Source organism: Ornithorhynchus anatinus, chromosome 9 (assembly GCF_004115215.2).
Source record: "Ornithorhynchus anatinus isolate Pmale09 chromosome 9, mOrnAna1.pri.v4, whole genome shotgun sequence".
In the NCBI taxonomy this organism is placed as follows: Eukaryota; Metazoa; Chordata; class Mammalia; order Monotremata; family Ornithorhynchidae; genus Ornithorhynchus; species Ornithorhynchus anatinus.
Genome location: NC_041736.1, coordinates 18,248,902 through 18,274,001, shown reverse-complemented (window position 1 = coordinate 18,274,001; position 25,100 = coordinate 18,248,902). Strand labels below are relative to the sequence as shown.

General features: G+C 46.9%; 1 protein-coding gene and 1 long non-coding RNA gene across 3 annotated transcripts in view; both read left to right on the top strand.

Annotated features, from left to right (window-relative positions):
* The first annotated feature begins 17,325 nt into the window (after positions 1–17,325).
* LOC120638591 lies at positions 17,326–19,079 on the top strand. Its single transcript, XR_005660318.1, has 2 exons — positions 17,326–17,403; positions 18,851–19,079. It is a non-coding gene; the product is annotated as an uncharacterized LOC120638591 (long non-coding RNA).
* A 3,955-nt stretch (positions 19,080–23,034) lies between these two features.
* Positions 23,035–25,100, top strand: part of SP3 (Sp3 transcription factor) — a 34,581-nt gene continuing 32,515 nt past the window's right edge. Inside the window, exons 1-4 of one of the 2 annotated variants that reach the window (XM_039913029.1) lie at positions 23,035–23,192; positions 23,361–23,466; positions 23,741–23,877; positions 24,323–24,436. In XM_039913029.1, coding sequence (XP_039768963.1) covers positions 23,770–23,877; positions 24,323–24,436 — 222 coding nt within the window. In that variant the 5' untranslated portion in view covers positions 23,035–23,192; positions 23,361–23,466; positions 23,741–23,769. The remainder of the gene's footprint in view (positions 23,193–23,360; positions 23,467–23,740; positions 23,878–24,322; positions 24,437–25,100) is intronic. The other variant, XM_029071989.1, reaches the window with a different exon arrangement.

Below are 25,100 nucleotides of genomic sequence, written 5' to 3'. Positions count from 1 at the left end.
CAAGGATAATGCCAAGGTTAGGGGCTTGTGAGACATGAAGGATGGTGTTTTAATCTCAGTTCGGCCACATGTCTGCTGTATGATTTTGGGCAGGTTATTTAACTTCTGTGTGTCTCAGTCACCTCATCTGTAAAATGGAGATTAAGATTGTGAATCCTAAATGGGACAGGGACTGTGTCCAATCTGATTAGCTTGTATCTACGCCAGCACTTAGTACAGTGTCTAGCTCATAGTAAGCACTTAAAAATACCATTAGAACAAGTCCTTCTGATTTCCAGGCCCATGCCCTTTCCATTAAGCCAAACTGCTTCTCCTCGCTTAGTTTGGACTGTGCCCAGCCCAGTGACATATTCGAGGAATTTAATCTTGCCAGCCTGGAGGCAGGAAGCTGGACCAGATGATCCCTTGAGGTCTCCTCCTCTCTTGCAAGACAGAAAAGGACACCGTAACATCCAGAAAGAAGAGAATTTCACAAGTCCTTCACTGACACTGACACCATGTCCACCCAGGGCAAGCATATGGAGTGAAGCAGTTTTTTGGAGAATGATTTTTCCTACACTCTTCCACAGCCTGGGACAAATCTCAAATCAAGAGCCAAGGCAGACAGGGTAGATGCATCAGAAGCCATGATGAACCACAAGCTCCGCCCCGGAGCTGGCCCTGGGCTGCATGACATCAACGTGGCTGCCTGGTGACACATCGGGCTTATTGTATTTATGGCCAGTGTTTTGCTCTGTCTTGTTCCCATTCCTGCTGGGTTGGCTGGGAGATGGGTTGAGAGTGTGTTCTTGGACCTTTCTTCTCTGTTCTATTCCTGGGACACAAGAGAGGAGAGAGGAATTGGACCAAAGAAGAAAAGAGGAGGGAAAGAAGAGATGGGAGTGTTAACCCTTCAGAATGGGAATGTGTGACAGCACCTAGTAGCACCTCTTCACCAGCACCACAGACCTTTTTCATAAGAGTTCTCACTTCCTGCAACTATGGTTTGGGATTATGGACTAAATCTACTTGGTCCCTGCCACTGAAAAACATTGCCTTTCAGATGGAGAATAAGCTACATTTCAGAAGTTAGTCAATATTCCCTCCAGTTAATAGCAATTGTGGTATTTGTTAAGTGCTTATTATGTGCCAGCCACTGTGCTAAGCACTGAGTGGATACTAGGCAAATCAGGTTGGACATATTCCCTGTCCCACATGGGGCTCACGGTCTCAATTCCCATTTTAGAGATGAGGTACCTGAAGCCCAGAGAAGTAAAATGATTTGCCCAAGGTCACACAGGAGACAAGTGGTGGAGCTGGGATTAGAACCATGACCTTCTGACTCCCAGACTTGAGTTCTATCCACTACGCCTTGCTCCAATTCCATTTTTCCCCCATGTGACTGGCTTCTCCCTTCATGTAAACGGAGCTTGCTGAAAGCAGGAAGTTGAGGATCCTGCTCTCCCAGCACCCAACAGTAAAGCAAGGCCAGGAGATTTAGTCTTCCAGCAGAGCAGGCCAATCGGGACAATGTTTCTGGTTAGCGTGGCTCTAATATTTCTGATGCGCAGGTCTCGTTGCTTGGTTACAAGTTGTGCTTCACTTCTTTTCCCAGAGGGGAAATGCGGGACTGGAAGAGACAGATGTCACGTTAATTAGGCAACCTCCCAGCCAATCAGGAGTTACTCCCAACAAACCAATGACGCAGTCCAAAATCCCACTCTCCCCTGAGGTTGGTCTGTGTTGTTAGCCTGATCTCAAACTGACTCTGAATTATTACCATTCCAAACAGTTTTCCATCTCCTTTTGTCTGAATGAAAGCAGGTCTGGGTACATTTGAACTGGAGGAACCCATAGCTGCTCTGGAGTAGGAAGGGAGAGAACTCTTGGTTGGCTGGTGCTCAGGGACTGAGTGAACAGGACTAGGCGGAGTGACCCTGAGACAGAAAGAGGGAGAGTCACAGGGAACATGAGGATCTGGTAGGATGGAGAGATTGAACAAGGCCTGCTTAGTGCTCAGAGGGCTGGGATCTATCCCCAACAGAGAAGCAGCGTGGTCTAGTAGAAGGAGCACAGACCTGCAAGTCAGGAGGACTTGGGTTCTAATCCCAGCTCTGCCACTTCTCTGCTGTGTGACCTTAGGCAAGTCACTTTACTTCTCTATGCCTCAGTTACCTCATCTGTAAAATGGGGATTAAGGCTGTGAGCCCCATGTGGGACAAGGACTGTGTCCAATCTGATTAGCTTAATACAGTACCTGACACTAGTAAGTGCTTAGCAAATACCATAAAAAAAAATTAGCCTAATAACCTCTCAGAAGTCCTCCTCTTAGAGAAACTGAGTCAGCAAGAGGAGTCCGATTGTTTCCAAGGAAACCGGTGGTTCCCCCAAGGCCAGACTCAGTTTGACCTGGGGCCTACTCAGCTCTGAACCCCTCACAGGGGGGATTTGAGCACACCAGACTAGGAATGCCTCACATCATCACTCTTGGAATCCACAAATGGTTTTGGTGGCAGGGAGTAAAGGAAGGATTTTCTCCAACTCCAATGGACATTTTCACAGGAGACAAACTCATTCCTAATGAGGATTTCATGGCAGCTACTATGCCTTTATAGTAGTTCCTCCTGTTTCCAAGTTTAACTTTGTTAACTAGCAAAGGAATTTAAGGCTCAAGAGAGGTTCCTGCATCTTCTCGGCACAAGGGCAACCTTGTGCTCTCTGACTCTCCTGGGATCAGCTCAGACACCATAATGACCTGGCTGGCTTTCACATTCAGTTTGGCCAAGTCCTCAGAAGTCAAGAAGTGAGGAGGAGGGGGAGGGAAGAGTCACATGCCATGTCTCCTAATAATTATTATTATTATAATCATGGTATTTGTTAAGTGCTCACTATGTGCCAGGCACTGTTCTAAGCGCTGGTAGTTACAAGATAATTGGGTTGGACAGAGTCCCTGCCCCATATAGGGCTCACAGTCTTAATCCCCATTTTACAGATGAGGGAACTGAGGGCCAGAGAAGTTAAGTGATTTGCCCAAGGCCACACAGCAGACAAGTGGCAGAGCCTGGATTAGAAGCCATGACCTTCAGACTCCCAGGCCCAAGCTTTATCCACTATGCCTCCCTTCTCCTGCCTCCTAACAAGGGGATGAGCATCTAATGTGGAAAGAACACGGGCTTTGGAGTCAGGGCTCATGAGTTCGAATCCCAGCTCTGCCACTTGTCGGCTGTGTGACTGTGGGCAAGTCACTTAACTTCTCTGGGCCTCAGTTCCCTCATCTGTAAAATGGGGATTAAGACTGTGAGCCCCACGTGGGACAACCTGATTCCCCTATGTCTACCCCAGCGCTTAGAACAGTGCTCGGCACATAGTAAGCGCTTAACAAATACCAACATTATTATTATTATTATTAATGATACAGAGGACCTGTTAATAATTTTTCCATACTCCTCTCCCCCGAATTCTGGTCCTGGGCCTCAATAATCACTTTTAAATTTCCAGAAGAATCTGTTAGGTGATATTAGGTGATATAATACCCTACTATTTTTTATGGTATTTGGCAAGCACTTACTATGTATCAAGTACTGTTCTAAGCACTGGGGTAGATACAAGTTAATCACGTCAGACATAGTCCCTGTCCCACATGGGGCTCGTAGACTAAGTAGGAGGGAGAACAGGTTTTAAATCCCCATTTCACTGTTGAAGAAACTGAGGCACAAAGAAGTGACTTGACCAAGGTCACAAAAAAGCAACTGGCAAAGTAGGACTGGAACTCAGGTCCTCTGACTTGTGTGCCCATGCTTTCTTCACTAAGCCATGCTGCTTCTCCTCATTATTGATAATTGATTTACTAAGCTGACATTTGCCAGGCCATTTAACTCAGCTCAGAGAAGATGTTGATACAGAGTATTCACCACCACAATTTTCAAGACTGCAAGTTCCTTGAGGACACTTACTTATTTTCTATGGTTTTTTTTAATGGTATAAAGTGCTTACTACCTCTCAAGCATTATTGTAAATGCTGGGTTAGATAAAATTTATCAGACCAGAACAGCTCCTGTTCCACATGGGGCTGACAGTCTAAGCAGGAGGGAGAACAGATATTGAATCCCCATTTTGTTGTTGAAGAAACTGAGGCACAGAGAAGTTAAGTGATCTACCCAAGGACACAATGGGTGCTAATCCATGTTGCTGATGATGCTCATTAAAAAAGTGAATCTAAACCTTTATATAAATACATATTTGAAAGTGTGTCTAACAAAAACAACCCCCCAAAATCTAACATCTCCTCTCATGTTTTTCTCTTCACAACTTCCAACCACGGTCCAGCCCTTTTTATTAGGCATGCATATCCTTGAAAACAGGTAAGGTTTGCATGTTTTCTGGAAGCCGGGAGACACGAGTTTGGTTGACAAGGTTAGTGAAATAGAACAGTGACTGAAAAAAACCCTTTCCAATGAACATTTATTTGTTTCGTTTATTACAATATCAACATAAAAGTATTTTCAAAATGAGGACTTTTCCATTCTGTAGATCACCGATGGAATATGTATTGCAGAAACCTGAATAGATGTGCTTTGTGGACAGTTTTGTATTTCTACCAGGTTAACCTCTGAATGTATTCAAAGAATTTGTGCTATGATCCAAACCTACCTAATGGCAGCTCTGTTAATATTTGCCTTGCTTAGCCACTTAACTCTTGATCGAAGGTATAGGTAATCTGTGGTGAAGGTTTACTCGGAAATCGGACCACTGGTTATCCAGAAACCAGCTGCAAAGCTTTGCTCATAATTGTCGTGTCTGGATGGATCAGATTTATTTTTGAAAGTGCTTTTCCCCCTGGAAATCTCAACCTCAGCACCATTCAAATATTAGCAGAGAAAGTTCAGGGAATTCAAGATAAAGTTTTCAGAGCCATGTGCTATGAGCCCTGTTGCAGAACCCACGCCGGAAACTGTGATGAAGCCTGGCATTTCAGGCTTTTGTGGCCTAGGTAGAATGAGTTTGGGGCTGAGCGTCAGAAGACTCGAGTTCTACTCTCAGATCTGCCACTGGCCTGCAGTGTATCCATGGGCAGGTCACTTAACCTCTCTGGACCTGCTTCCTTTTCTGTAAAATGGGTAGAACAATAGTCCCTGCCCTGTGTCAAATGGATGTTGTGGGGGCAAAATGAGCTAATTGATGTGAAAACACTTTGCTGCTATTAAAAGAGACACAACAAATTCAAGGTGTTGTTAAAGTCTTTGGCCCTAGCCTGTCACCCTGAAGTTCCAAGGGAATCTCAGAATCCAGACAGACTGGCCATAGGATGTGGGAAACAGGATGGAGCACCAGCCTTCCTGAGCAGCAGCAGCTGTCAATCAGATGAACTCCTAGCCCATTCAAGAAACATGCACAAGGGTGCCATCTTGAAGCCTAAACAACCCCCACATGCTAAGACTGTAATCAGGCCCTTATTGGGTCAGTTCGAGCCCAGTATATTTTCTCTGACAGAAACATCCCCAGAACCAGGCCTGGTTTTAAAGAATCCTTCAGAGAATGGGCCTTCTGACCCTCAGGCCATTTTTGGGTGGCAGGGAAAATCGAGGAGTAGAGATTCATCATGTCCTGAACTTGGCGGCCGAGTGACTCTGATCCTTATAATCCCTAGCCGGACCACTGCCCGGCTGAAGGTAGGAAGCGCAGACCTCCCTCAATTTGGGGAGAGGCCACTGTGTCTCTCTGGTATCCTGGACACCAAGGCTCTCGTGGCTATTCCCCTTGCCTTCTGGGTCTTCCTCTTTCCTGGGGGTGAGCCAGCAGGACGAAACTTTGGGGACCCCAGCCAGAGGCAGGAGGCCTGCCAGGTAGGTGGGGTTGGCTCATTTCCTGCAGAGCCTGCTGTTGTCTCTGGTCACGTGACTGTGGGGGTTGCATAGAGCAGTGGAGAAGCACAGCCCATGGGAAGTGGAATAAGAGGAGTGATTGTGTGTTTAAATGGGTAGGGTTTGCTCTCTGCAGGGAGGCCAGAACACAGAGTTTTTTTTTAAAAATTCGAACAGGTTGGGCTGAGAAGTTGAAAATACCAAGTTGCTTCTGGTTGCAGGAGTCTAGAGGTCTCCCCCAAGCTTCTAGTTCCCTGAAACAAGAATGTTTTGCCTTTGTATCTTCCAGTTCCTGCCAGAGCAGGGCCAAGAGCAAAGGTTTCCAGGACTCCCTCTTTAGATCAACTTTTTCTCTTTTGGAGGCTCGGAGCAAGACACTTCTGGCCAGGCTGAAATAATGACTATTCCCTGCCCTCCCTGTGGACAAGGGGTTTCAGGCAATCGATCAGTCAATAGGGAAATGGGGTCTATTGTGTACAGATCTCTGGCACAATATTAATGATAATAATAATAATGGTATTTTTTAAGTGCTTACTTTGGGCCAAGCACTGTTCTAAGCACTGGGGTAAATACAAGGTCATAAGGTTGGACAAAGTCCCTGTCCCTCATGAGACTCATAATGATGAGGTAACTGAGGCCCAGAGAACCTAAGTGACTTGCACAAGGTAAGGACTTGCACAGGGTCACACAGCAGACTAGTGGCAGAGGCGGGATGTTAGAAGCAGTGACATGGGTCTGCTAATTCTGTTGCATTGTACTCTCCCAAGTGCTTAGTACAGTGCTCTGCTCAATAAGTGCTCAATAAGTGATTGATTGATTGACTGAAAGAAAAGACAACGTCCTCTCCAATCAAGAAAGCAGTGTGGCCTAGTGGAAAGAACATGGGCCTGGGAGTCAGAGAACCTGGGTTCTAAATCTCGCTCCACATTTGTCTGCTATGGGACCTCGGGCATGTCTCTTCACTTCTCTGAGCCTCAGTTATCTCATCTGTAAAATGGGGATTAAGACTGTGAGCCCCTCGTGGGACAGAGACTGTGTTTGACCTAACTAGCTTGTATCTACCCCAGTGCTTAGTGAAGTGCCAGGCACACAGTAAGTGCTTAACAGATACCATAAAAGTCTATCAGTCAGTTGTCTTTATTTAGCACCTATGGAGTGCAGAACTCTCTACTAAGTACTGGGGAGAGTACAAAAAGTAAGTAAATACCATCCTTGCCCACAGGGAGTTTGCAACCTAGTGGGGATGAAAGACATTAAAATAGAGTACAGGTAGGGGAAGCAACAGGGTGCAAGGCTGTGTATGTACATAAGAGCTCTCAGGGTGGGGACTGGGGTGAGCATTAAAATGCTTAGGGAGAATGGATTTAACTGCATAGGTGACGCAGAAGGGAGGGAAAATAAGGTGGGGAGATGAGAGGTTAGCCAGAGTTGATGCAAAAAATGCTTCAATCTGATAGCAGAGACCAGACAAACACCAGAAAAGATAGACAGGATCAAAGACAGCAGAAATATGGAACGTATCATTTACAGAGGTTGACTGGGAGGCCAGTAGACCTACCCCAAGTCGGGGTCAGCCAAACCGTACCCTGTCGGGGCAGACCAAAGCAACCAAAGTTTATCCCCTGAAGGAGTAGGGGAGCGGCGGGGTTGGGGGGTAAAGGGGGATGCAGAAAGTGCAGGAACCCACCTGTCCTGACCTGAAGCTGCTTTGATATAATTTAAAAGCTGGAAGGTCCTGATGTTTCCTGGAGGAGGGAGGAGGCCTAGGATCCCAAGGACTGTTATTTACTCACTCTAGTTTTGTTATCTTGGTTTGCTCAATTTGTAACTTATTGTGGTTCTTGAACTTTACTCCCAATGAGCTCTGGATCTGTCTTCCCTCACTTTGATTGTGAGCCTTTGACACAGAGCCTGTGTCTGATCTAATAATCTAGAATTTACCCCAGAAGCCACGAAGGTAGTAAGCATCTGATAAATAGCCTTACTACTACTATGTAGGAAGTAAAAAATCGTGGTATTTGTTAGGTACTTACTGTATGTCAAGTACTATTCTAAGCACTAGGGTAGATACAAGCTAATCAGTTGGAACACAACTCTTGTTCTGCAGGAGGCTCACAGTCTAAATAGAAGGGAGAACACAAATTAAATCTCCATTGTACAGATGAGGAAACTGAAGCACACAGAAGTTAAGTGGCCTGCCTGAGGTCTTCAGGAGGGAAGTGGCAGAGCTGTGACTAGAATCAAGGTACTTGGCCTCCCAGGACTGTGATCTTTCAATTAAGCCACACTGTTCCTTCAAAAGGGTTGCTAAACTCCCCTGCTGATGCAGTGGAAAGAGCCGGGGCAGGCAGAAAACCTGGGTTCTAGTCCTGCTGGGCCTATGCCATTGTGGTGCAGGTTTCTGACTGAAAAACTTCCTGAGATTTTTTTTTTTAAATCATATTTGTTAAGCACTTATAATGTGCTTGGCACGGTATACTAAGTTCTGAGGTAGATATGGGCTCACAGTCTTAATCCCTGTTTTACAGATGAGGTAACTGAGGCTCAGAGAAGTTAAGTGACTTGCCCAAGGTCACCCAGCAGAAAAGAGGAGGAGCTGGGATTAGAACATAGACTTAATGTGGATGGCGAAGACCAAAATGGCTACCAAGGCAACCTCCTGCTGGGTTTTGATGGCACAGTCGCTTCAGCCCATAACAGGTCCCCCACATGCAGGCACTTTGGCCTGTCTAAGAGAGTGGCAGGAGAAGCCTCTCCAAGCCCCAAACCAACTCCATTTGCATCTGGAGGCCTCATAGATAATGGCAATTTCAGTTCTCAGGAGGCCCAGCTGGGGGTTTAGTATACTGAGAATCTAAGGGTTTGCTCTTCCTCTTTTTTGAAGGGTGGGTAAGTTCAGGTGTAAGGGGCTGTGAGGTGGTCATAAGCTAGAATCAATTTATCAATCAAGCAGTCCTATTCATTGAGTGCCTAGAATTGAGGTGATTTTGCAGGATTTGCAAAAGCTTAACAATGGCCTTTCACAAGCTTCAAAGTATGGAGAATCAAGGACATTGCTGGGAGCTATAGACATCAGTACAGGGAGGAGACTTAGGGAGTTTTATGGATTGAACCAGAGACCAGTTGAAAATAATAATTGTGGTATTTGTTAAGCACTTACTTTGTGGTAGGCACTGGACTAAGTACTTGGTGGATATAAACAAATCAGGTTGGACACAGTCTCTGTTCCACATGGGGCTCACAGTCTTAATCTCCATTTTACAGATGAGGTAACTAAGGCACAAGAAGTGACGTGATTTGTCCAAGGTCAAATAGCCGACAAGTGGCAGAGCTAGGATTAGAACCTAGTTCCTGCTGACTCCCAGCCTGTGCTCTAGATCCTTAAAGCTGGTTTCCCAGCTTTCCTTTGGTTTCTTTCTTTTTTTAAAAAAATAGTATTTAAGTGCCTACTACGTGCCAGGCAGTGTACTAAGTGCTGGGGTAGATACAAGATAATTAGGTTAGAGACAGTCCTTGTCCCACAAGGGACCGGCAGTCTTAGTTTTCCTCCTGCTAATCACTTTCCTAGTCTCCTTCCTTGTGATAGGGAAATTTCCAGTTGCCTCTCTGGCTTTGACCATTTGGATTTTTCACTGAAGTAATCTTCTGTTTGTTGTGGGCAGGGAATGAATCTACCTACTCTGCTGTATTGTACTCTGACAAGCACTCAGCACAGTACTCTACACACAGAAAGCACTCAATAAATATGATTGATTTTTTTTTTTTTCCCTGAGAGGGCTAGAGGAGGAAGAAGAGTGTGAGGAGACAGACACGCTGACCATGACCTCCTCTGAGGAGACGCTTGTTTAGCTCTGTCCGAGAAACCTAGTAGCCTGTTCCTTGGGATCACTCCTTCCCCCTTGCTGCTACCGCTGCCAAATCACACACATTGCAGTCATTTACTGAATTGACTTGAGCTCCGTGGTTCACTCAAACAGTGTGTGGGGATACTTTCTTCCACTTGTGGCATCCTGATAAGCTGCTTTTAGATACTGGCCTCTCTTGAGTGAAGAAGATAGATTTTTCTCAGTAGTCATTGAATAATAATAATAATGGTATTTATAAACTCATATCATGTGCCAAGCACTGTACTAAGAGGTGGAGTTTCTAAAAGATAATCCGATGGGCTTATCCTTGTCCCCATGGGGTTTACAGTTTAAGAAGGAGAGAGAACAGCTATTTTATCCCTATTTTACAAATGAGGAAACTGAGGCACACAGACATTAAGTAAGTTGCCCAACGTCACTCAGCAGGCAAGGAGTAGTGGTGGGATTAAGACCTGTATCTCCTGAGTCTGAGTCTCATATTCTTTTCACTAAGCCACATTACCTTATTATTAAGTACTTTTATCTCTAAAAGAAGAAAAAATAGGATTTGGAGAATGTAGTATTCATCTTCAAGTCAGGGTAAAAGAAAGGCAAAATGATTTCACAGGTTCTCAGCTGAGGGTTGTTTCTATCCTTGGAATTTATTTCCTTGGAGGACCCCGGCAGCCTGAATTTGGCAGCCTTCAGGACAGAATGGCTTCCATTTAGCTTTTGAATTTGCTTTGTTTCTTTTTTATCTCCTAAAAATTGAGGCTGTTTGAACCCTGGGGCATTTCTACATTGAGAGAAGAAATGGATTCAGAGGATGGTGGAAACGCTTCACGAGTGAATGCGGCAGAGGCACGCATTGATTGCTTTGAACAGAAACACACGTGATTCAGAACTGGGCTTATTGCACTCTAGGCACCATCTGAAAACTGTTCCCAATTGCCAAACTGAAGGCATTTCTCCTGCTCCAGGTGGCACCGATGAGTATCCGTGATGACTGTGTACACGCCAACTCAGAGATAACTTATGTAGTGCATTTAGTCATCTTCAAACTTTAAGTAACGATTGAGTGAGGCGAACATCGATAACAATTTCATCAAGTGGTAGGAGCCCACAACTTAGAATCAGGGAATCTCGTTGGGGCTTGCTGGGGGGTCTTGTACAAGCCATTTATTCACCTTTAACTATAAAAGCGAGATAATAACACTGCCCTCCTGGAGGTGTTGGAGAAGGAATTAGTTTATGTGACGCTCATGATCTATTGGAGCCATGGAGCCAGGCACTGGTCCAGGCGCTCAGGGTCCTTAGGAAATCAGTACTAGCCAGATGTGGGGAGCAGGAGTTGCAAGTTGGGATGGCTAGCATAAGAGAAAGAGGCATTGTTAATATGGCTAGAGAGAGCGGAAGTTTAGCAAGTGTCCAGAGTTCCAGACAAAGTGTGAAAAAAGCTAGATTCTATTTCTGACTAATTTGTGGGACAAGACATGGTCCCAATGTTCCTCAATTTCTCCTCACGCAATGGGCGACACACACACCGGTACCCTATGCGATATCTGTTCACTTTCAGCGTGCAGGGCAAAGATACTGGCATTTGCCTGTGTTTGGGGCTGCGCCTCTGCATACCTCCCAATCACCAAGTGAAGGCCAACAAGCCTCTGGCACAAACCCAATAGTTGGGTGACTGACTCTGAATTTAGACAGTTTTTGAGTTTCCACTCCAAAGTGCTCCTGTAGTCCTTCACCACTCCTAAAGTGCTTCTGCAGGCCCATCCCACTCCCAGAGTGCTCCTATCATCCTTCATCACTCCTAAAGTGCTCCTGTAGGCCTTCAACCTTAAATAAGCAGAATGTGCAGGGGATTGGTCTCAAGGAGGATGAACAATTCAGGGTTTTGAGCCGGAAGCATCCAATCCCAGAGGCTCAGGGTAATAAATTACAATTGTCTTCAAAATTTTTTCCAATTTTTTTCATATACCTCAGTCTTTTACTTTATGGAAGAGGGGGATTCCCTGGGTTAGCATTTGACTCCAGTGGAATTTCCCCATTTTCTGATTTGCCAGGGGCCCTTATGCTACTCTACTGATCATGTCTTCTCTTCAGAATCCCTCACAGCTTTCTGTATTCCTTTTCTTCTGCTCTTAACTTGGCCTTTTTTATTTTTTGACTCTCAGCATAAGCATAATTGTGGCCATTCTACATGATAGAAGTATGAGTAACCACACGGGGTTTGTCAGCAACATGGAGAATTTGACCCAACTCTGCACAGGGCAAACCACTGACTCAGGAAATAGAAACAGGTCTTCAGTGGTGGCCACAAACACTTTATACAGATATTCGCTCTACTCTGCTCCTAAAGCCATTGTGTCTGCAGGTATCCTGGGAAAATAAGATCTCCCAGGGCTTTGACCAGTCCCTCCCCCAGCATATTTAGGAGGGCTCCAGGACCCCCAGAAAAGCTTTCTGGTCCGTGAAAGGGCTCTCCAGTATCTAAGGGAAATTCTGGGTCCCGATCCTACTGCTTGTAAAATATTATGTCTGTCTCCCTCACTGGAATGTAAGCTCCTTGTGAGCAGGGAATGTCTCTTATGCATCTATTGTACTTTCCCAAGTCCATGGGCCTTGAAGCAGCATGGCCTAGTGGATAGAGCATGGGCGTGGGAGTCAGAAGGATCTGGGTTCTAATCCTGGCTCTGCCACATGTCTCCTGTGTGGCCTTGGGCAAGGTACTTCTCTGTACCTCAGTTTCCTCATTTGTAAAATGGGAATAAGAGTGTGAGCCCCATGAGGGACAGGGACTGTGTCCAACCTGATTACCTTGTATCTACCCCAGCACTTAGAAGAGTGCTTGGCACTTAGTAAGCGCTAAACAAGTACCATTATTGCTATTATTACTAGTCTAGTGTCCAAAGTAGGAACTTGATAAATACCATTACTACTACTACGAGATGTCTCCTGATCTTTGCTTGATCATTTAATCATTCACAGAACTCTAATGATTAATAAAATAGTAATGATGGTAGGTGTTAAGTGCTTATTTTGTGCAAAGTACTGTGCTAAGCAGATCTGACACAGCCCCTGTCCTAAATGGGGCTCACAGTCTAAAGAGGGAGAATAGATACTAATTCCCATTTTACAGATGAGAGAACAGAGGCACAGAGAAGTGATTTATACAAGGTCGCATAGCAGGCGAGTGACAGAGTCGGGATTAGGAGCCAGGGCTTCTGTCTCCCAGGCTTGTGCTCTTTTCACTAGAGCACACTACTTCTCAGGTATTCAGTGTTATCCGTCGGCTGACAGAGATGCTGTCTGCTTAGTTCAGCCACGACTAAACTGTCCACAGGGTGGGTTGGAGAGGTTCCCTTTTCCCTCTTTGTCTGAAGGTGTAGGGCTCCTAGGGAGTCTTTCGGGAATCCAGGACAATTCCCAGGCACAGAAGGACTATTCGTAGGTTGGTGAAGATAGCCACCAGATTCACTGTGGACCCAGGAGCCTGGGAGAGTCCTACCAGCTAAACTGGTATGTAGGATTCTGGGAGATTTCTTAGGCATCTGGGACTCCCTCTTACCTCATGCCGTAATATAAAATGGTCGAAGGGGAAGCTTTTCTTCCCTTTTGTAGCATATACACCGCATACACATACACACTGCATACACCCAGACACACAGGCACACTCTGATCCTACTGCTGTCCATGTGTGGACAGCCGTTCCAAGTATGTCTGTGTGTATGCAGTTGGACAAATGTGAGCTGAATTGAATCCGATATGTTTAAATGGTCAACATGTGGTTGAAAACTTTAGCCTTTGAAGGAAAAAAAAAGGCATTTTGAATTTTGCATTTGAAGTCAAATTGAAGAAGTCATTCATTCATTCATCTCACTGGATTTTTTTAAGGCTAGTGAGCTCCATGCTTTCCTGTAAGTTCAGCGCTGGCGGGTGGCAAGAGGTTGCATCATAAACACTGAAAAATGGCTACGCTGTTTCGGTTTTCAGTCCTTTGCCCCTCCCAACCCGAATTGACATTCCTCTGGAATTAGGGGAGAATCAGGCTCGATTCTCCCCCTTGGGGCCCAGGTGGTGGAGCGCATTAGGCTTTTCTGAGCTGTAGGAAGAAGTGTCTCCTCCCACTCCCCTCCCCATTCCCTGCTCTAGCCAGCACATTACTCAGACATTGCCTGAAGCTGTACTCCCTGCTATGCAGTTCCAGGAAGGGGCCAACACCACCAGTACGTGGGTGCTCAGAAAATACGTGAAATGCTGAAGCTCACAGGCACACCTCCGTGTGGGGCTCTGTGGATGAGTTTTGCGTGGACCTGGTACTTCTGGTTAGTGGCTCTGCTCTAACCGTAACGGAATCCACCCCATGCATCCACTTAACTCATTATGTACTAGATTGGTGAGTTGATCTCAGTAGATCTAATTTCATTCATTCATTCATTCATGAGTATTTATTGAGCGCTTACTATGTGCAGAGCACTCTACTAAGTGCTTGGAATGTACAATTCAGCAACAGATACAGTCCCTGCCCAATGACATGCTCACAGTCTTGGGCCCATAAATGTTCTTAGGGAAGCTTGAATTTAGGAATTTTCTGAGTCCTGCATATTTGAATTCCCTATTGAAGTATTGTTTTAGCAAGTTTTTTTTTTCCACATTTAATGTTTATGGATTTAAGTCTTGTCTGGTCGCACATTCTCCTATTCCTAATTACTTACTTATCTCCATCACTTCCCCGTACCTATCACCTTTCAGGGATGCTCTGTAACTCACATAACTCCTTCTTATCTGTGATTACTTTTTACTCCTTCTTGTTCATTCAAATTGGTCTCTTTTTCAGGCATACACTTATAGCATAAATTAGTTTACCTTTAAAAGTTCACATTTATTTTAATATAATTTGCTTTATCCATGAATTTTGCCGTCCTTTTAAAAATATACTTTAATCGCCCTTGTTCAAATGCTTAAATCTCTTTGTCCAAATTACCACCATTGTGAAATAATATTTATTAAGCACTCAACTGTGCCTGATGCTATACTTGTCTCTTTTCCGAATGTTCATTTACTCATATTTCACAAGCAATATCTCTTTCATTGCACTGCTAACTAGATTTTGGTTGAAGTTATTCAAATATTCCCTTCTTTCTCTATCCTTAATGGAAGCTTCAGGATGCTGCTTAAAAATAATTGTAGGAGATTATAAATGTCTTTGCTTGTTGGTCTAATTCTACATTGACAAGGATAAAGTGAGAAGTCACCTGATTACCTTGCCCTGACTGCTTCAGACCTATTTCCCATTTTCACCAACTCTTTCACCAAAGCCTTTTTTCTTCAGTAGCAGATTTGGGGGTCTGATTTTTTTTTTTTGACAATTGCTCAATTTTGCTTGTGTAGACTCAGATCTAATGAGGGAGAATTTTGCCCAGGGGGCTCAGATTTGTGACTCAATATTCCTCATCTCCAGCCAGCTCTGGATTTTACCTACCAAACTGAATTTTTTATTTTCAAGCGATGGTATCTTCTTAGAAGTGTGAATCTATGATGAGGTATTGTATGTACACTGTTGTATCAGTTTTTCCTGGTAATGGCCATCAAGACTTTGTTTAGGGGGTGGGTGTGCCTCTTTATCAAACCCAATGGATACGTTTTAGGCTAACAAAACCAGATTTTAGGATTGGGGATGAAGATTCCTCCGATGACAGAGGGAGATTTCACTGGTGCGACTTTAATTGCTTGCGGTACTATGCCAAGAGTCATTTTCATGGTATCCAAGAAAGCCTGGTTGTAACATTTCTTATTGCAGAATAAGCTCTCCAGTGGGTATTCATAGGTGTTTGAAAATAGGTACATCAACCCTATCGTGGAGGTGAGTTCCATTACACCGTGGACAAAACATTTCAAGAGTGAAACTGATATTGACAGTACTTCTCAAAGACCCTGTCCTACAGAGGCAGTGATATTGAAGAACAAGAATCATATTTATGTGCCCAACAAACAGGACTGCCTGGCTGAAATGTATGTAGTATGAGACAGCTTGGGAAAACAAACATATAAGCATTAAACAGGAACTCAGATTTTCCAAGATGTTGTGCACAGTGGGTCCCCAAAATGATGAAGGATGAACACAAAGCAAATCTGTACAGTGCCTGTAAGGGAACCCTTACTCATCAAAAAAAGGTAACAACTTACTACTAGCTAAAGCTCATCCCAACAGCTATAAAAGGAGGAACATTTGGGAGCATAGGGAGAGATAGGCCGGGAAATAAGTGATTCCTTGTCCTGTGGAGAAAGGAACAACTACTCCCAGCTGGAGCTCATTCCAGTGGATTTCAAGGGAGAACTCCAAGGGCAGAGAGGAGAGAAGGAGGAAGGGAAAGTTTGGGGAGGGGAGAATGGTAACCTGGTAAACTAGTATAAGGGACTAGAATGACCCATGGAGTCTGAGAATAAAGAGACTTTTGACAAGATCCCTTGTGTTTAAGTCTATCAATACTCCTGTCATGACATAATTTTGTCATATACCACATGGAGTAGTTCCTATCATTAACAAAATTCATTGAGCAGAGCAGGGCAGAGCACCCTACTGGGAGTGGAGGGGACTAATAATAATAATAATAATAATAATTATAGTATTTGTTAAGCACATACTAGGTGCCAAGCACTGTACCAAACTCTGGGATACAAGATAACCAGATTGGACATAGTCCCTGTCTCACATGGGTCTCTCAGTTTAAGCAGGAGGGAGAACAGGTATTAAATCCTCATTTTACAGATGAGCAAACTGAGGCACAGAGGAGTGACTTGCCCAAGATCACATAGCAGACAGGTGGTAGAGCCGGAATTAAAAAACAGATCCTCTGACTCCCAGCCCATGCTCTTTTCACTAGCCCATGTTGCTGCTAATCATAGTAAGACATAAAGTGTGCTCTTGAGGAGTTTATAATCTTAAGGGAGAGATGTGCACACATTTTAAAAATGCATATTTGATTTGATAAAGTGCAATGGGATGGCAGAAATATACTCATTAGCTTGCAGAGATGTTAATAAGTGCAGAAGTAGCTTGAGTGGGTGGCGTGACCAGAGCAGTGGAAGGTCTCACACATGCCCAAAAAGGAGAGTTTTCAGAAAAGCTTTGACAGGGCAAATGTGGCTTGGTAAGAGAAAGGGCATTCTGGCAAGATCAACTTGGTATGTGTGATGATTTGTGGGGTGGGAGAGTTGAGTGAAGGGGACAGTGAGGAAGTTTGCTCATATATGTGTGTCTCTGCATGCATGATATACATGCACACATTTGAAATATGAACTTGCAGAAATACCCACTCTTCACATGGGTCACACCTTTTTCCATCAATTCCCCATCAACTCCTCCCGATCTGGTTCCCATCCACTTTCCGTCTTCCCGGTCTCTATTTCACTTTCCATCTAATGATTTCATCTACTTTTTTCACAGTTGTGTCCCAAATATAAAGTGGGACCTCTATGGGGGCTGAGGCACCCTGTGGGCTGGTTAATCCATCCCCTGCTCCTGGACTGATGGTGCATACACCCATTTCTCCTTCCCTTGGAAGTGGGAAGGGGGGAAGAGGGAAAAGGGAAAGAGCTGCCACTTCAGTCTCTCCATCTTTTCCTCCATCTCCCAAACAGATCTAACCGCGGCTGGCCACTTCCTCCCACCCCTCCCAGAGGGAGTCCAGAGGCTATCCCCTCGTGGCCTGGTGAGTAGCCTCCACAGACCTGCTGCTGCTGAGGTGGGGGGTAGGGGTAGGGGAGGGGGAGGCTGAAATAAGGAGGTGCTGATGTCTTGAAGCTGTGGCCCTTTGTTACTCTGCCAATTCTTCCGGTTCCACCTGCCGTGGGGTGGGGGTGGGGGGTGATGACCCCAGTTGACCCAAGATGGGGACAGCCCTGTATGAATGAATTAATTTATAAATTTCCCCCAAATACTTTTTGTAGGGAAGCATAACCATACCCAAAGTTAATCACGTGGCCGTGCATTACAACAGTGCTTTTGTTTCCTCTCAGTATAAGGCCCTGGCCACAGCCCACACTTGTTATACCAAGGTGGTTACTGCCAGATAAATATACATACGCAGAGCAGTTAAGTTTTAATGAAAGCTGCCTTATCATTTTGGCTATTTGGGCTGTCATTTGCTAGAGAAGAGACTCAACTTCAGTGAGCTTGATTTCTCCAAGAAGATAGAGGTGGTGTTTGTCAGGTATTGATCTTGGAATTCACCTAAAAGTAAGGTTTAGTTAAGAAAAGTCAACATTCATAACAGATCACACCTAAGTAACAAGAAATAACTTTCGGGCTAATAACAAAAAGGGCCAGAAAGATGACATCGGAAACACTCGGACTTTGGGATAAAGTACCGTAGTGAGAAAGTCTACAAATAACCAATTTACAAATCTGTAAGAATGGGATAGGAATGGATTACTTGATTGGATTACAAACTGATTTAGGGATAAAAGAGGGGAACATCTGGGGATGGAAGATTTAGAGATGGTCCAGAGATCACTGTATTTGTTTTATCTATTGATGATCTGGAAGAAAGCAAAAGCAGAGGGCAGGATACAGAACTGGGTGGAAGGGCCAGTCACTACCAATGAGATGACTAGGAGTATGAGCAGGTAAGTGACTCAAATATATATAATTTGAATGTATATCATTCAATATAAAGAAATATAAAATAATAAGGTTACCACCACATAATACAACATGGGAATAGCCTCAATGGAGTCTGAAAAGCAAATAAATTAATGAGATGTCTAAGGTTTACATTATATTATTTGAAAATAAAATTGACAATGATAGGACTGAACAGTAGCTTTCACATCATTTTTGTACATGACAAACTACTGAGGGACCCGGCCCACTGGGCATCCTGGAGGAATATCTTTGTGCCAGTAATAAAATTAAAAATGAAAAAGAAGAAAATTTCATTCCCTAATGTGAACATTAAAAAGTGGAATTCCTAATTAGAGGCCCAGAGTTTGATTCAAAATGAGGGTAACTAATAGCAGAGAGAGGTTTTGAAAGAGCTTACATTCTAAAGAGGCAGGACACAACTGTGTGTGTATGTTTTCACTTTTTGTGTAATTGATTGTAATTTGGGGTTTTATTTTTTCTTCATCTCTTTTTGCTGTTTCCTTCTTCACTAGGATTGATAATGTCAGCACTGGGAAGTTTGTCAAAGATGTTTGGAGAAACTGGGTACTCTAAGCCTAATAGCCTACGCTACAGACCATTTCTTGAAGGACAAGAACTTAGAGATTTCTGAGTAAGGAAAGAAAAATGAACTGGCAGGTCTGGGTCTCTAAAGAATAAGCTTTCAATCTGAGATAATTTATTTGTACTCTCCTTAGCACATATATATATATGGTGGATATATATATGTCTACTCACTTTATTTTTTCAATCATCCTAGATATTAAATGCTTTTGTGTGTCTCTTCCATTACAGTGAAATCCCCCTGAGGAAGGAAATGTGACTTTTTGTTCCTACTTCTCAAATATCTAGTACAGTGCATGGCACCAATTGGGCACTCAATAATAATAATCATAATGATGGCATTTAAGTGCTTACTATGTGCAAAGCATTGTTCTAAGCACTGGGGAGGATACAAGATGAGCAGGTTGTCCCATGTGGGGCTCACAGTCTTAATCCCCATTTTACAGTTGAGGTAACTGAGGTACAGAGAAGTGAAGTGACTTGCCCAAAGTCACACAGCTGATAAGGGACAGAGCCTCTAACTCCCCAGCCTGTGCTCTTTCCACTGAACCACGCTGCTTCTCTAATAAATGCTGATGTTACTACTATTACTTCTACTGCTACTAAGAATTTGAAGCAGCCAATTATGCATTTGGTTGAATATAGCTAATGAAAGAGAGGAGACGTGTGTAATCTATCCAGAAGCACATTTTCAGGTCAATCAATATTTTATTGAACTCTTACTGCGAGCAGAGCACTGTACTAAATGCCTGAGAAAGTACAATGCAGTACAGTTGATAGACACCCTCCCTGCCCAGCTCCTCCAGACAGACTGAAATAATCCTGACCGAAACTCAAAGTGGACAGGGGCTCTCTGGGATTAAGAAAACATCTGCCTCTAAACAAATTGAAGATGAAGTAGTAATTCACCCATCCTGGGTGAAACTTCCAATACCTTCTTTTTAGATCTCTTCAACTTCAGCTGTTTTGGGCCTGTTTTTGATTGAACCCCTCACTAATGTCTGTTTCTAATGAAGCAGCAACAGAAACTGATCATTGCTTTAATGTGGGAAGAGAAAAGAGAGGAGAGCTGTGAGGCACAAATTGATGATTGACTGACCGACTAGGTTGGACCTAATCCCTGTCCCTCACAGGGATCTTACTCTAAATTGAAGGGAAAGAAGGTATCTTATTCTCGTTTTACAATGGAAGAAACTGAGCCCCAGAGATGCTAAATGACTTGCCCAAGGTCACACAGCTGGCCAGTGACATAGCTGGGTCTTGAATCCAGGTCTCCCGACTCCCAGCCCTGTGCTCTTTCCTCCTAGGAAACACTGCTCCGGACTGTCGAGATGGCAGAGTTTGGGACCTGAATACTACCAAATGCCTTGAGACAAAATGTAAAATAGCAATTGCACATAGCAACGGTTCTGTGCACTGCAGTAATCACAATTTTAGAGTTCCAGTTGAAACTACCTTTCCAAGACTTTGTCCAACTTTCTTGGTCAGTTAAGACAGGCAGACTTTCCAGTTTTATTATCTGGATTTCTAAGAATCGGGACACAAAGGCTAAATCAGGAGACCATACCATCATTCTTGGTTACATGATAGTGTGACTTTTCACTCTCAGAGGTACTTATCTTTTCAGGCCATTATTTGAAGTCGTTAAGGAAAAGAAAAAGAAAACTAGGAGTTGGTTTAGGCCACAGCAATTTATTTATTTATTTTTAAAATTACACTGGTGTACATGATCGTAATCTTGAGACATCCGTCATCTATTAGTTGAATATGAATGCAAGCAAAATCATCATTTGTTTACACAGGTCACAAATCTATCCATTTATTGGATAAGGGAAGCTGCCAAATTCATTCTTTAGTGTAATTATGTATTCTGTTTATTGTACTCTCCCTAAAGCACAGAAGCACAGTGCTCTGCACAGTGTAAGCACTCAATAAATACGACCGATTGATTCCATGGAATTGTTTTGTGCAATCAAGAGTCAAAGAGTGAAAGAACATTTGTTGTGTGTTTTCACGTGTAAAGTACCTCAGCAGTGAAATACGATTTTATAGGTCGACTGCTTCCAAGAGCCTGGAGGAAAGAGGGGTTGCTAGTTAATGCAAACAAATCTAACCTAGGGATAGAACTGGTTATGTCATTCATACTATAAAATAATAATGGCCACAGCGGCTTGAAGGCCAAAGACAATTCCTAGGTTAGGAAGATCTTTTGCTCGGTCCTATTCATTTCTGTCCCGTTTTCGCCTGCGACAGGACTAGGTGACAGTTTAGACTAACTAGACTCTAGTTTAGACGGTGAGCCCGTCATTGGGCAGGGATTGTCTCTGTTGCCGAACTGTACATCCCAAGCGCTCAGTACAGTGCTCTGCACGTAGTAAGTGCTCAATACTGTTGATTGAATGAGCTCTGACCCATCTCTCAATCACAGAAAAAAGTTGCTCACTTTTGGAAGCCGCAAGATTGACCCTCCAGGGGCTGCTTTAGACCCACACTTGTGCCCCGGCTTTTCTTTGGAAGCCTAAGCCAGGGTTAGGGTTTCTTCGCGAGAAAGTTCTTTTTGCCCCAAGTTGCTTAAAAATCGTTTCAGGCGGCTGGAGGACTTGCCCCCCCCCCCCCCCCCCGGCAAAATTGGCTCGGGCCCCCAGGTTAGTTTAAGGTGATCGTTATGACTGCCGCATTGTCCCTTCCAAGCGCTTAGTACAGTGCTCTGCATGGTAAGCGTTCAATAAATACTATTGCATGAATGAATGAGCTCTGACCCTTCTCTCAATCGCGCAAAAAAGTCGCTCACTTTTGGGAGCCGCAAGATTGACCCTCCAGGGGCTGCTTTAGACCCACACTTGTGCCCGTTTTTCACTAAAAGCCTAAGCCCCAAACCCTTCGCGAGCAAGTCCTTTTTGCCTTAAGTTGCTTCAAAATCGTTTCAGACGCCCGGAGGACTTGCCCCCCCGAGAGGCAAAATTAGCTCGGGGCCCCCAGGTTAGTTTGTGATCGTTATAATAATAATAATGTTGGTATTTGTTAAGCGCTTACTATGTGCAAAGCACTGTTCTAAGCGCTGGGGGGATACAAGGTGATCGGGTTGTCCCACGTGGGGCTCACAGTTTTAATCCCCATTTTACAGATGAAGTAACTGAGGCACAGAGCAGTGAAGTGACTTGCCCAAAGTCATGACTGCCGCATTGTCCCTTCCAAGCGCATAGTACAGTGCTCTGGATGGTAAGCGTTCAATAAATACTACTGAATGACACCTTCTTGGGCAGCAAATATTTTTTTGGGGGGGGAAAAACCCCGTGCGGGTAGTTTATAGGGCTGTCCTCATCCGCAGGGCCCTTTCCGCCCCCACCCGCGTCCTTCGGCAGCAGAGGTCGGAGGGGCTTTATTTATTTGTTTATTGATGTTGTTTTATTGATGTTGTTTCGTTTGACACGGTGGCTTCGGGGCCGAGGCGAACGGCGAGCTGGCGGCTACAGGGTCGGGGCGGCCACACGAGGGGGGGAGGAAAGGAGGGAAGGCTGGGAGGAAACCCTCCTCCGGGCTCGGAGGGGGTGTCGCCCCCAACCCCAGCTCCCTCCCCCCGGGCTGGCGGGGCGGGTCCGGCTTGGCTCGGCAGAGGCGGCGAGAGCTGGAGGCGGGAGGGGAAGCGGCGGCGGCGGCGGCCTGAGGAGAGGCGCCGGACGCCGCCACCGAGGAAAAACGACGAGCCGCCGCCGCCGCCGCCTCCACGACGCGGGAGCGACTCCTTCCCTCAGCCCCATGGCGGACGGGCCTCGGAGCGGACGCACCCCGCCTCTCGGGGCGGGCGGCGGCGGAGCCCAGCGGGAGGACGGGCGAGCCCGGCCGGGAACCACCATCGCCGCCTGGGCCTTCGTCAACGGCCGCTCATTGTCTAGGACCGGCCCGCCGGGGGCGGGGGGGGGGGGGGGGGGAGAGAGGGGGCCAGGCCGGAAGCGCCGGTCCTTGGACAGCGAGCGACGGCAGCCGGAGCCAATGAGCGCGGCCGGCGGCGGGCGGCGCGGCCAATGGGCGGCGAGAAGAGGGGCGGGACTTCCGGGCGGGCTGTCACCCTCTTCCCCCCTCTCGGGCTGGAGGCTCCACCTTTTGTGTTTCCCGCACAGTCAATCAAAATAGGAAAAAAAAAAAACCCCGGACCGCTCCGGCCGTGTCCGCCGCCGCTTCCCGCATCCTCTCCCGCCGCCGCCGCCTTCGCTCCTCACCATGTGTAAGGCGGCGGGGAGCCCCGCCTGAGGTGCCCCAAACACACTATGACCGGTACGTAAAGCAGAGAGCAGCCCCGCCACCACAACAGCCCGGGCCCGCCGCCCCCTCCCTCCTCCTCCTCGGCTCCGGCCGTGTGTGTCTGTGTGGGTGGCTGGAGGGAAAGAAAGAAAGAGCGAGCGAGAGAGAGCAACTCGGCCCGTCCCGCCCTTTTCCCCTCAGCAACAGCAGCAGCAGCCCCTTCCCCCAAGGGCTCGTCCGTCCAGGCCCCAGTCCGCCGGGAGCGCATCCCCCCCGTGTGCGTGTGGGACTGGGAGAGAGGCGGCGAGTGAGTGGCGGCGGGGAGGGAAAGGGGAGGAGAGGGGGCAGGGGCAGCGCGGGGAGGAGGAGGAGGAGGAGGAGGGTTACATGAGGCGGGCGGGGGGAGGAGGAGGGAGTGGGGGAAGGGAGAGGGGGGAGGGGAAGGCCAATATTCGTTGCTTTTTCTAGAGTAATTTCTCTCTCCGCCGCTGCTGTGTCACCCCCCACCCCCCCCGGTCATTCCTTTCCCCCCCCCTCCCTTTCCGCGCCGTCCTTCCCTCCCTCCCCCGCCGCGTCTGCAGCTCCCGAAAAGCCTGTGAAACAAGAGGAAATGGCTGCCTTGGACGTGGACACCGGCGGCGGCGGCGGCGGCCACAGCGACTATCTGCAGCACGGAAACGGCGCGGCGGCTGCGGCGGCGACGACGACGACGGCCCAGGTAAAGGAGGTTCGCAGCCAGCCCCTTCGTCCCCTTCGTCCCCTCGGTCTCCTCCCCTTCGCTGGTCTCCCCTCCCCTTCGCCGGTCTCCCCTCCCCTCCCGCCCCCTCCCCTCCCCGGAGGAGCGGGCCCGCCTGGGGCGCCGGCGCTCCTCGGCCCCCACCCACCGTCCTCCCCTTGCTCCCTCCCCTCTCCCTCCTCCTCCTCCTCCTCGTCGTCGTCGTCGTCGTCGTCTCCCTCCCCCGCCCGCCATCTCTTCCCGCTCTCCCCCTCTGCCCGCACCCTCTCCGGGGGGCCGAGCGGAGGACGAGGAGGAGGCCCCTTGGCTTGGCCCGGGAGAGAGCCAGGGCCAAGCGGCGCCCACTCCGTGCGAGGCCTTGGGGCGGCCCGGCTCTCACCGCCCACCTCCCCCCTTTCTCTCCCCCGAACCCGCCCACCGGCGGTAGGACACCCAGCCGTCACCGCTCGCCCTGCTGGCCGCCACCTGCAGCAAGATAGGGCCGCCATCGCCCGACGACCCCGAGGAGGCGGCCGCCGCCGGAGCTCAGCCCGCCGGGGCGGTGAGTCGCTCCCCAGCCCCGGACGACGGGGGCGGTGGGGATGGGAGGGAGGCCGGGCCTCTTCCCCCTCAACTGTCACTGCGGCAGCCGGCTCCCAATTCACCACAAAATGAAAGCCCGGCCGGTGGAGGACTCTAAAATGGATGTTGGAGCCTTTCCTAGCGCCGCTGCGAAGTCCTCCCGCTCCCTCCCCAACCAGCGGCCCAGCCAGATATCCTGCCTCTCATCTCCCCGGGTCGAATCCCCTCCCCCCCTTCAAAGGAGGTCGAGGGGATCCCCTCCCTTCCCCCCCCCCCCCCCATTTTTTATTTTTGAAGCCGGACCCGGGGAAACGGCAGCCCGGGCTCATCCCCGGGGAGGGCGGGCCGGCAGCCATCGTTCCCGCTGACCGTTTATCGAAACGAAGCCGCCGGATTCAAAAACTCCGCCGGCTGCCCCTCCAAAACCGGCGCGATTGGAAATTCGCATCGATCGGCCGGTCACCAGGCATGCGGTGGGGTCGAAAACGTCCCTCCCCGAGTTGTATTGTCCCGATTAAAAAAAAAAAAATTTAAATCAGAAATGGAGGGAAAAACCCCCAGACACTCACCAGTAGGGCACCTTGGAAAATTCACTTACCGTTCCTCTATCTGGTAATAGGGAGGCTCATTACTGCTACGGTTAG